General features: G+C 35.6%; 1 protein-coding gene and 2 pseudogenes across 4 annotated transcripts; 1 reads left to right on the top strand and 2 right to left on the bottom strand.

Moving 5' to 3' along the window:
• Positions 1-32: 32 nt before the first annotated feature.
• LOC141835091 (uncharacterized) lies at positions 33-2,239 on the bottom strand. 4 transcript variants are annotated; one of them, XM_074722521.1, is made up of 4 exons: positions 2,106-2,196; positions 1,961-2,007; positions 1,615-1,796; positions 33-408 (listed from the first exon to the last, which is right to left on the bottom strand). In XM_074722521.1, the coding sequence occupies exons 3-4, from the start codon at positions 1,794-1,796 to the stop codon at positions 222-224; spliced, it is 369 nt and encodes a 122-aa protein (XP_074578622.1). In that variant the 5' UTR covers positions 1,961-2,007; positions 2,106-2,196; the 3' UTR covers positions 33-221. The 4 variants fall into 4 exon arrangements, with proteins under 4 accessions (XP_074578622.1, XP_074578620.1, XP_074578621.1 ...); XM_074722519.1 differs by having other exon boundaries at positions 1,615-1,803; positions 2,106-2,195; XM_074722520.1 differs by lacking the exon at positions 1,961-2,007 and having other exon boundaries at positions 2,106-2,239.
• A 617-nt stretch (positions 2,240-2,856) lies between these two features.
• Positions 2,857-7,723, bottom strand: LOC141835217 (uncharacterized; annotated as a pseudogene).
• A 6-nt stretch (positions 7,724-7,729) lies between these two features.
• On the top strand, positions 7,730-11,208 carry LOC141834478 (uncharacterized; annotated as a pseudogene).
• The last annotated feature ends 1,002 nt before the right edge of the window (positions 11,209-12,210 follow it).

Raw genomic sequence — 12,210 nt, 5'->3', positions numbered from 1 at the left:
TTCTCTCTCTAAAGAAACAGCAAAACAAATGGTGAAGAACAAGAGTGTATTCTCAACTCGCAAGAGAAACAAGTCTCCAAATTATTCACCGACTTACAATCTGTCTAGCTGACTCTCCAGCTCAATGAATTTATGGGCAAAATCAAAAATTGAGATAAAAAAACGCATTATCCAACAGCAAAAACCTAAATAAACAGATCTTTGCGTTGACCTCAGGCCATTTAAACGTAGTAACCAGTGAAAGTAAATCCTCTTCCCACTATCTCACCGACACAGAACCATGCATACAACTCGAGCCCAAATAGTGCTGCAATTCCAGCGTCCTCGATTTTGAGATCATTTCGGTTCCGCCAAATGTGTTTCACCGCATCAAATTCCTTCCAGAATGACTCACAACGACCAGGGATGCTGTAACAAAATATATCAATATCAGTATAATGGTTTGTAAAATTGCATTGCATACTTGCTAGACAGCAGTAGCCGTAACTTGCAAGGTCTTACACAATGCAAAGCAACTGTTACTTGTTGAAATCTATCATAATATATAATCGTAGCTAAATCAATACTTCTTTTTCACAAGTCAAAATCTAAAGTTTAACTTTTTTTTTCAAAGACATTCATCGTATACATATTGCAAATAAAGAAAATTAGTAATCACGGACCCTCAGGCCTTCAGTTCCTGGGAATATATATTATACCAACATGCCCTACATATTTTCATCAATGTTGCATTTTTCAAGATAATAAACCTTTGGGACCTCATTAAATTTCACTACATGCTAATCACAACATATTTGAAAAGACAAAAACATAATGATCATAGAGAAATGGACTAAACAAGTGAATCCCATGGATCCCAATTAAATCCTAGAAGAAAAGCACAAATGTTCGATTATACCTCGCTCTCACTGATGTTCAGCATAGAAGAGCAGCTAAAGCAAGCCAAAAGGTTGAATATATACCCATCGCACAGTCTGCCTTGTGCGCCACATTAACAACCTCTCTCGTGGAATACCACACTGCCCCATAGCTCAAGGGAGAAACACTCAGCCTAGAGTTTGTTCTTATTAGGAAGGCAACCCGCTTCTACTAATGTGATGAATTATCAGGTGGTGTGCAGTTCAAGAGTTTAGGCAACTCTAATAAACATCTAATCCAGATAAAGTTATCTATTAGAAATAGTGTAAAATCAAGATTCTTATGTTCTAGTTCAATTTTACCAATTAATTTGGCATATACTTTAATTATTTTGACAGTTTATATCTACCAGAAATGGAATTTTACAAGAAACATTTGACCACATCAAGGAACAAGGAAATTGAAGGTTTATCTCATTAATAAATTAAATTTATCTTCAACAGCAACTGTAAATGTTTCAATAGTTGCATCACAAAATCAAGCAAATATGCTGATAAAGACTTTGATTGAGAATTAAACCAAACAAAACTATTTCATGATCTCTAAGGGTAGGGTTTAGAAAAAGTTGGTTCACGCATATACTGGCTGAGAAACAGAATCTATATAATTGAAAGACAAAGGACAATCTGTTGATGCCATCACAGAGAAACCAAAATTAATATTTTCTGAACTTCATAAATTAACCATATGTTATACCTCGCAAGACGTGTGTAAAACAGCTGCTTTGAAAGCTCTTGGCACTTCTCTATGGTCGGTGGCTGCACAATGTGCTGCTTGTTCTTCTCCAGAAGATCCTTGTAGTAAGCGCATCCGTGCTTCGACACCAACTTAGAGACTTCCACAGCCCTAGATTGAAGATTCTGTAGTCTCGACGCCATCTACAAACTACAAGAGCCCATGTCAAAATTCAGACACGCCAATTTTATCAGCCACCCATTTTAAGAACCACCGAAAAATAGATCAAGAAAGCACAAATCTGTGTTTACTGATCCACATCAAAAGAAAAGGCAGTAAAACCATACAGAGATCTTTTTTTCTAAACCTTGTATCAGGATGAAAAGGGGAAAAGCATTGACTGAACGCAAACCCCTAGATCCAACGAAACGATTAGAACCAAACAAAATTCGAAAGCTATAAGATAAACCATAGGTCAAGAGCCCATAGAAGAAAGAACACGGATTGCGTACCTTCCTGATGACTCCGGCTGGGAAGAGATCGGAGAGTGAAGACACAGCAGCTCAGGCGTTAGGGGAAAAGGCGACTGCGCAAGGCATCGGCAATTTATTCATCGAGTCCGATCGGGGTAGTTTGGGCTAGGGCGTACGTGGCACTTGTGGTCAGTCGAACTTCTACTCCAAGACATTTGCGCACCCACTTTAATCACCCCAACGGGCCCACTAATGTAATTTAGTATAAACATCTATAATTTTTATAGAGAGAATAGAAATCTTATAGAATAATGCACTTCTCAATCCTACTTGACCCTTAACAATTGTTCATGAATTTTTAAAATTCACTGAGTGATCAAATTTTCACCTCTAAATAAGGATGAATCTTTCTTTTCTTTGAGCTCTTCTGAAAACAAAAAAAAAATCCATTCCTAAAAGTTTGATCATATTGCTCATCAATCATCATTTTGTGGATGTGGATTCTACGTTGTCTTAACTTTCTTTGTGACTACAGGTACAATTGATCCCTTTCTTTAAATCTTGGTAACATTAAGTAGGGGCAATATCTTTTTCAAAAAACTTATAGAACTTCAGTTTAACATTTTAAATTGGTCAATCATTAGAAACTAGACATTTGTTTCATCAGCAATGGCACAAAACCTGGGGGATTAGGAGGAAGATCATCGCTTTTGAAGTATCGTTCACCTCAGTTTGACATTTAGGGGGCAAGGTTTTGAGATGCATATCTCAAATTTATGTCTAAAACTCATTATTCTAAATGTTCTTTTCGATAGAAATAGAAGGAAACAATAATGCCAAACTGTTCTTGTACCCGTTAATGGCATTCAGTTCAAGCAAACTTTCTGTCTGATCTCAGAATTTACTGCGTAAAAATGATTCTTGCAGGCTCAGAGATCAATTTTCTTTGCTTTTGCTGGACTTGCACCTTTTGTAAACTTTCTCCACCAGCTCTTTGCATGTTTCGATACTATGTTCATATGCCTCTTTATCGCCGTCCCTGTTTCAGTGATACGTTGCAAAATCTTCTGTCTATAGTCCTGCTTGGGAGGGTCTTTACTCTTCAGAATGTTTCCCTGAATAATGAAGCAACTCTCTCAAAACATGAAAATAATAGAAAAAAGGTTTTTGATTCCTGAAAACAAAAGGGAAAAAGTTCGCAAACCAGTTTCTCAGAGAAGTTATCTTCTTCGTCCTCATCATCATTCGTCACCACCACCAAAATTACCACTCATCAAATCTTCCCGCGAGTACATTTTCATTCCAGGTGCGCCCGGCATGCCCTGTTCTCACGGTAGTTGCAGGCACCAATTCATTTGCATGAAGCAAATTGAAGAGTCTAAACCAGATGGTAAATTACCTCCATAGATCTCAAAATCTTATCCATTTCAGCTTCTTTAGTGGGCTTGGCCATAAAGGCTTCTCCAGGAATTCTATCCTGCAAGAAGTTATGTATAATTCAGCCGCTTCATGAAGTCTGATATATAAATTACAGCTTTGCAGAAGTATCCTTAGCATTTTAATTCCCCAAACAAGCTTCAAGTCAGTTGATGTCAGTGAATTCCAGATTCCAATGAATTGGTTCACATATTTCAGCCCAAGCTTACCCATTCCTTACTTGCGAAGTATATGTGATATGAAAATGGAACCACGCATTTCAAAAAACTAATACAGCAAAGGTAAAAAGGTCCTATATAAGTGATAGAAAAGAAATGCTCTTGTCATGAGCAGATTTTGAAGAAGGTAGATTATGATGAAGGTTAAACCTAGGCTTGACGAAACCCATGACTTTCATATGAGATGTATTGCTTCAACTTTGAGAAATGCAAAAGCAAGTTTGTAAAGAAACCATTGCTAGTTTTCCTTTTTCTAAATGCAGATAGATAATACAAAAACAACTGAAAGCACACATTATGGGAAAAGGCTAAAACCTCTGCATTAGTGGGAGCTTCGTGCACCGGTCTGTCCTTTTTAGATATCTTGTATTACTAATCAACAAGATATTGACAAAAATATCATTGATAAAGAGCGAGTGACTATGAAGAGGAGCTTCTAGATTTTATCGTGACTGTTGTGTTTTTATAAGACGGGTACAATCTCTCAGTATTTATTACCTAGTGTTAAGCTATTAGGCAACAGCATACAAAATATTTATGTAACTGAAATTGAATGTGAAGATAAATGTGTGGAGTTACAAAAGGAATTACATTATTATTGAAGAGCAATAAATTTAACTCCAATAGATGAAGATAAGATGGTATGGATATGTTCTGATGTGAACAATTGATTTTATAATTAGCCTGAGTTCACAAAGTGATAAATTATGTAGCTGATCACAGAATTGGAATTAGCATTGCTTGATGAGGATGGTTAAATAGACAGGAACCAAGGCCACAATATAACATAGCCTATCAATATTAGGTTCCAATTTTGACTCTTGGCTATATTGATACTGAAAGAATGCAAGGTGAATGATAGTGGGAAAAACGGGTGGCTAAGCATCATCAAACCAGAACTGATAATTATACTTGTTGCTCGTAGATATATTTTTTTTTCAAGTTATTTTGTCTTTTGATATCGTCAAACTTCGCAGGTACTATAAATACAATAATTAGGTGATCACATGCTACAATTAAAATAAACATAGATGACAAAGTATAGTCTTGCAAAGAATGAGCTTTATTTTAACTTAAACTGTAATAACTTTCAAGCACATGAAATTACCGCAGGAAGAGGAGGTGGCTTGACAAAGCATGCTTTAGAAAGGTCCTTGCAGAGAAAACTAATCAACTGATCAACTGAAGGTCTTGTGCTATACACAAATTCAGCAACATCAGTATCTGAATAACTCAAGATCTGCAAATGAATGTGTAGTGCACATATTATAAAAACTAGTCAAGTATCTTTATGTAAGCATGCACACTTAAAATGTGTAAATAACTAAAACATGGCAGAGAACATATTAAAAGCTTAAATCAGTATAATGCTAAATAAAACCAAGAACGTGGGTCTTCGTGCAAATGTAGGGTTGCACCATTGCAACCTAAGAGTAAGAGGCAATAGTTTTGAGTTGTTGATTTGGATCATCGAAACAAGCTTTTTAGGCAAGAGTACAACCACATGAATTGACCGTCCTCAGCTCCTCTATGGTAAGAGCCTCATTCACTAGATATATTCACAAAAAAAGAACCAACAAAAGGATCCAAGAGGCTTTCAGTTATATATAGGACTTGTCATCCAGGGATTATTCATGACTCACCAAATTATATCTCTACGTCAGAAAATTAACAAATTGACAAGGGATCAGATCATAGTCGTCCAAATTTCAAAAAGTATATCCATATAATCACTTAATGCAACATGATATGGATTTTTATTATAATCTTGCTACAGATGGTACCACAGTAGTTGTCTGACAGAAATTCAAGATTGGCCTCAAAGAACAATCATATAGTATAAAGACTAATACACAAAATTAAAATATTTTTCCTATGTTCAATATATCAGTGGCCAACAAGTTATATAAATGAAAATATGGGCAAGTGAGATCTCAATTTTCCGATAGGAATACATATTAATGTTTTCTCAGCAATTTATCATCTCTGTGAATCTAGTGAGCATTTGATTTGTGGAAACTGCTTCCAGATATCTATTTTCAGTTTTCATTTACAATAAAAGGAATTTAAAATTTGGAAAGAAGATTAAAAAAACATTTTTCATGGAAGCTTTTATAATAAAATTTTGATAATGCAATAAACATATAAATCATGCCACAATGTGTCTGTGTGATCATCAACTAGTGGATTAGTGTAAAATTATCTGAACAGCATAAGGAATGCTGACCATTTCAGAATCTCTTCAGTTTGGCCAATGCAATAATGCCAAGTTTTTCCATGAGAACACATCGTCACTGAATATCATTTAGATGCCATATCGAATAAAGACTCTTTAACCACCCATACAAAATTTCTTCCTCAAGAAAAATTAAGAAGAATAAAAGACAAGGATTATTTTTTAACAAATTGGAAACCCAACTTAAGATGTGGTGCAAACTTCAAATTTATCAACTTCTAGCTACATAAATATAAAAAATAATGCAGAGTAATAGGTCTAGCTACGCAGCCAACAGATAGAATATAAAGACATTCAGTTTCCTTTTGAAACATAGAGCAAGAACCTCATTTTCATAATCTCAGTGATGGATTAAAAAGAAGAATTATCGATTACTAACTTTTTACCAAGAGGCCCAACTAAAACAATAAAAGCAATGTTCAGTTAGATGAAAAGAAACTATATAAATTGACTACATTTGATATTTTCCATTGCTCATATCTAAATAAACAACATTTATACCAGATGGAATGCACATGTGTTACCTCTTGACAAGCACGCTCAATGGTTTTACACTCTGAATTACATTTTCCTTCAATACCTTGCTCAACCAACTGGAAAGTGCAAAATCTAATTGAGGATTGCAAGAAAGAAATATATTTGGTCAAAAATAGATATCAGTAACGGAACCAACTAATGGTACCAAGAAATGGCTTGGAATAAAGAGAAGGCAATAGTTAAAACTAAACATTGTGTATTTCTGAAAAACAAGAAGAACCATTTTGCTAATATGACGAGGGTAGTTCATAACCGTAGTTCCAAACGTATTCCAGTAACCAACAGGTTTTGCGTTTATCAGAATTTTACAATTCAATTTAAACATTTAACTAGTACATATCTTCTTTTTGAGTAGATAATCAGTTCCATATGAACTAAATATGCAGCAAGAACATTAAAATCCTGGTAGCCAAAATCCATAGGCTAGGCTAGGACAAGGGTTTACAGAGACATCTAACAGCATGGAAAATAGGGATTGCACAAATAAGACAGAAAATTCAAATATTCACAGGCAACAAAGAAACGAATCCAAGAGACCATCCTTGCATGTTGTATATGTGAATTCGTTAGCGCATTGAGGCTCTAATTCCTTAATTTCTATATAGTATCGTTTGCAGAACAAAGCTCTTAGAAATGTAGTAACTTTCTAATGAAAGGAACGAGGTAGAGATTATATTTTTATATGTGCACTACATAACAAGCTAAACAAACTCACTGCGGCTTAGTTGAGTCCCTCCACATACCTCCAACTTATCGCCTTTCTCAACAAGGTCAATCTGGAGAATCCAATCCGACTCATCCTTCTTCAAATTACAAATATTCTCAGCTATTTCAATGATCTGGAACTCCGAGATCTAATGCAGCACCGAATCAATCACCTCAGATCTACCGCTTGGAAAGAGGAAACAACTAATGCAAATAAGAAAAAACTCGAAAAAAAAAAGGTAGACAAAATGAACCTTTTTTGGCGAAATCTGAGCCTCCTTTTGCTTCACCTGATGGATGATTTGATGGGCGATCTTCTCACAGACCTGGCACTTAATGAAGGGGATGTCGTCCTTTCGAGCAGCCGCGGACTCCGTCTTCGAGAAGGCGAGGGAATGGGGAAGAGAAGAAGAGATGAAGAGAAGGAGGAGAAGCGAGAGCAAAGAGTGGGAAGGCTGGAAGAGCCACGCCATCGCTCGCCTTCCGTTCTGCTCTCCGCAACCGCGGTACGGTGGCCACTGAGAATTGAGATGCCCTGGCGACTTTGGATCAAAGCTTCAAGAAGACTTTTAGCTGCAAAACCCGTTATTATAGTTTCTCATCGAGTCGTTGCAAAAGTCTTCCATTCATTAGAGAAATCCGTTTAGTCTGAGGAGTAAATAGACATTTTGAAATTTCTGGGGTTAATGTGAAATTTTCCGAACCAGTAAAATGGCTTTTCGAACCGGATCAAAACCCCAATCCAAATCAAATTTCCCACCGAAAAAAAACTATCGGAGAAACTAGGGTTAGGGTTTAGAGCTTCCCTCACCAGCTCAATCCCTCCTATCATCCTCGAATCTCCATCTCCGGTCAAATCGCTGGCCGAAGGCCCTCTCGCAGGCACAAACTTTCACTCGATGCTCAAAGAATCCATCGATCGATTCCTCATCGAAGTCAAGAAGGAGTCCTGTGAGTTCTCTGCCTTCCGGTCGATTTTATTCCGCCTGATCCAGACCAGCGTCGATCCACCGCTCGAGGTTATATGGTTCTATTCTGCTCTTGGCTACCATGAAGCAATCCGGTCGAAAAAGGACGTTCTTGGTAGAATTTGTGCGGTAAGAGACCTTCTCCAGCTGCTTTCGGCTTGCTCATATTCTTGCAATGACCCAAAGGGCGTGGCCTTGCTCGCTCCAGTAGTTTCGGAGCTATATCACTTTCTAAGTGAGGAAAAGAAGCTGTCTGGGGAAGTGACGAAGAAGTTGAGAAAGGAGATTGAGAATTTGGTTGAGACTGTCATCAGCTATGTTAGCATTTGTAGTGGTAGGATTTCTAGTGGCCAAGAGCTCTCTGATGGCTACCTGCTGCCTTGTTTTATGGATATAGTTCGGGTGTGGACGGTACAGCATTGTGAGAGTGGCGATCATTTGAATATTCTGTTTCCTTTGCTCAGTGATAAAATCTGTGCATTCTTCAAGCAAGAAAACTGTGGAGTTGGATATTTAGCTGGTGCAGTTGCTGCGGAGACATTCTTGCTAAATCTAACCCTGAAGGTTCAAGTGGATAGTTTGCCAAGGCCAGACTTACAGAAGGAGCTGACAATATGGAGCGTCAATTCGATATCTGCATTTCAGAACTATGTTTTCTTTGGTAAGTTCCTTTCCCTGCTTTAAGCCCATGTGAAAACTTTTACTTCCTAGTCTTGACCTAAACTGTTAATATTTCTACGTACAAGGAGCTTCAACTTAGATGGTTTGATGACTTATAATCTCGTGGAGGTTATCATGCTTTAGATGGTTTGATGATTTATAATCACATGAAGGTTATCATGTTGTGCTTTTATGCTATCTACACAATCTGATTTTTGTGTGTATTGGAACTTTGGAAGTATCATTAGTTTTGTTTTTCTTTACACTATAGTTTTAATTCTGTCAATTTCACAGTAATTGTTGAAAGCTTTAGTTTTTTGGCACCTTATTTACTATCTAAAGTGGTCCTAAGTGATATTCTTTTCCCTGATAGATACAATAGATGTTCCATGCAGAGTACCTTTGCTGATGTTGATAACAATAGAGAAGTTTCCACGATTGGCTGATTTAACATGTGATTCTTATCTGACTTCTGACCTTCATAAACAGATATAATTTTGAGACTGCTACTGAAGCCACCGATGCCCGTCATTACCATCTTGGTAAGTATGCTAGTCAGAGACAGTAAGGCATAACTACAAATATCAGCATGATGTAAGCTTTATATTTAATTAATTAACCCAAGAAGATGTTTACTAACCTATGCCATATCTGATCTTGCTTTTTGAATGAACAACAATTTATCTACAGGATATCCTAGATAGCTTGCGAATAGTTAATTAGCAATGCTTGGCTTGGTTCAGGTCCTCAGATCATTGTTCTGCGAAGATATTTATTCAAGACCAGCTTTATAATCATTATATAACATCATAACTTGCTCATATTTCTTGATCACAAGCAGAGTCATGAACAGAAATGAACTGCAGTCCTTGCTTGGGTTTCAAATTCTTATCTTCCCTTTTGTTAATGTAGTCAATATTCCACAACATTTTCTGTGATGCTTGCTTTCAGAGATAGTTGTAGGGGAGGTTGTTCTTTTACTGTACTTTTGATTTTAAGTAGGTCAGAGCTATAAGTAGCATCAAGAAATTGTTGACACCAAGTAAGTTAGGTTATCATTAGCTTACTTCTTTCTAGTACCACCCTGCAGCTCATTCTTGGCTGGGACCATTTATTTCTATATTGGAGTCTAAGCTAATTTTTCACATCTATTGCTTTTAGTTTTGAAAATGTTTCTAATGCAAGTTTTTTTGCTCAGAGTTCCACAGACGAAAGCTTGGTACGAAATGTCCTCTATGATGCTGTGATTTTAGTGGATTATTCTTTCATAAATCCTGGAATTGAAGTAGAAAATTTCAACAATTTTTTGATGAATCTTTTAATGAGAAGACTAATTGTTACTCATGAAGCCATTCAGTCTGTTAGGTGCGTGCTCAAGGTTACAGATATTTGCAGATATTAGCATTAGTGCTGAAATTCATTGTTGTAGCAGGAGCAATGGAGATTTTAACAAAGCAATATCCTACAGTAAATCATTTAGGACTTCTGGTGTTCCAAATGCCTTAGTTGAATGGGCCACTCATCAGGTCAACTTGGAAGAACATAACCGACCCAATGCTAACACGCCTTGGGAGCTTCTCAGTCAGTATCTAAATACTATTATGTGGTCACTTTAGCTGAATTCCACAATGTTTTATAATATTGTTTCAACTTGTAGAGTGATTTGTGGTTGTTGAAGAACGAGGGTTTAAGCTTTTTGAGGATGACATTTCAGATCTAGTAATGTTCAAGGAATCTCACGCCTGTGACAACACTACAAAATTTGATTCAGGAACTAACATGAGGGATGATGATCTTTTCTTCTGTGATAACAAAGGAAGAATTGAACCTGCAAAAGATGATGTCATGGAAACTGCAAAATCCGCATTTCTCAACGCTGCTAGTTATGTGAAAACCGATGTGAGCACGAAGAGGAGAAAGCGAAAGGGGCATACAAGCGAAGAAGATTCTGCATTGCAGTTGAAATTTGCCAAATACAAGATAGATGACGATTCAGTCAAAGATTATTTCAACGGGTACATGGCAGATAGTATGGGCAGTGGTAGTGAGGTGGAGAATCCACCTTCTGAGGATGAAATGCAAGAATGGGAGAAGGAAGCCGATGTAGTATCATTACTGTGGTCTGATCTTCTAGGACAAACATATATTCTCAGGTCAAAAGACTCCAAGCAATGGCTGCACCATGTTCCATATTTTGATAATACCCCATTTGTGGTATGCTACAATTGTTTTTGTTGGTGGGCACATGCCTTTTCTTTGGAGGATGAGATTTTTGTTCATAATCTTGGATCACAGCCTGAGCTTTTACAAATTCATCCAGCCAGTTGCTGGGAATGGTTTATGATATTGTTGATGCTCACTGAACTAGGAAAGTAAAGGAAAACAATTATGCCATTTTCACATCAGTTCGAACTAAAACAATCTCAATATACATTACGCTATTTCCAAAAGTCATTGTCGTAACTTTAGAAAGACTTCCATTTTTCCATTATAAGTCCTGGAATATGTTGAATAAGTTATTAAGATAATTCTCTTTTAGTTCAACTTTTCTTGCTTTTTTTTATTGCCTCAAAAAAAAACTACTACTTTTATGAGAAATTGGCGCATTAAAGGTAGATTGCTTTTAACTATTGTTTCATGTTTGTTGGCATTATGTTTTAATTTCAATTTCACGATTTTGTTAGCATTATCCTTTTATGAAGCTTTTCTGGATTATATAACAAGGTGGACATGGATACCATACATATGCTTTAGCTTGGAAAGAGTGTTACATCCAAACCAATAACATAAAACCTACCGCCAATAAAATCCTAAACGAATCAAAGTGAGTTAAATTTTATAATGTTCAAATGTTTAAATTTATTTGATAAAGTAATTAAGTTAAATTTAAAATAAATTAAATCATTAAAATAATTATTTAAATTTAATAATTATTCAAATTTAATTTAATTTTTTTTATAAATTTAATTTAGTTTATTTCTCAATTCAAACTTTATTGATTATTTAAAATTTTTTATTTTTAAAAAATAATTATTAAATTTAATAATAAAAATTTATTTATTCTTTTTAAAATTTTATTTATTTATTTAACATATTCATAAAATTTTTAATATATATATATATATATTATATTCAAATTTATTTATTTAATTTATCAAATTATTCAAACTTCCATGTGTATATATTAAATAAATATAAATAAATTTTTATCAAATCAAATACTAAAGTTACCTACATTCATTTACCACTCTAACAATAAAGCGTAACTAGTATAAATGTTCAATCTACTAAAGGTAAACCTAGTACAAATGTATAGCCTACACTAACGTATACCTCGTGTAAATGGCGATGTTTCATATAGTATTAGTCATCCAAATAGAACT

This window comes from Curcuma longa, chromosome 9, assembly GCF_044706935.1.
Source record: "Curcuma longa cultivar G26 ecotype Majalengka, Jawa Barat chromosome 9, ITB_CL_G26_1.1, whole genome shotgun sequence".
Lineage (NCBI taxonomy): Eukaryota > Viridiplantae > Streptophyta > Magnoliopsida > Zingiberales > Zingiberaceae > Curcuma > Curcuma longa.
The sequence above is the reverse complement of the archived record's forward strand: the minus strand, read 5'-3'. Positions and strand labels throughout refer to the sequence as shown.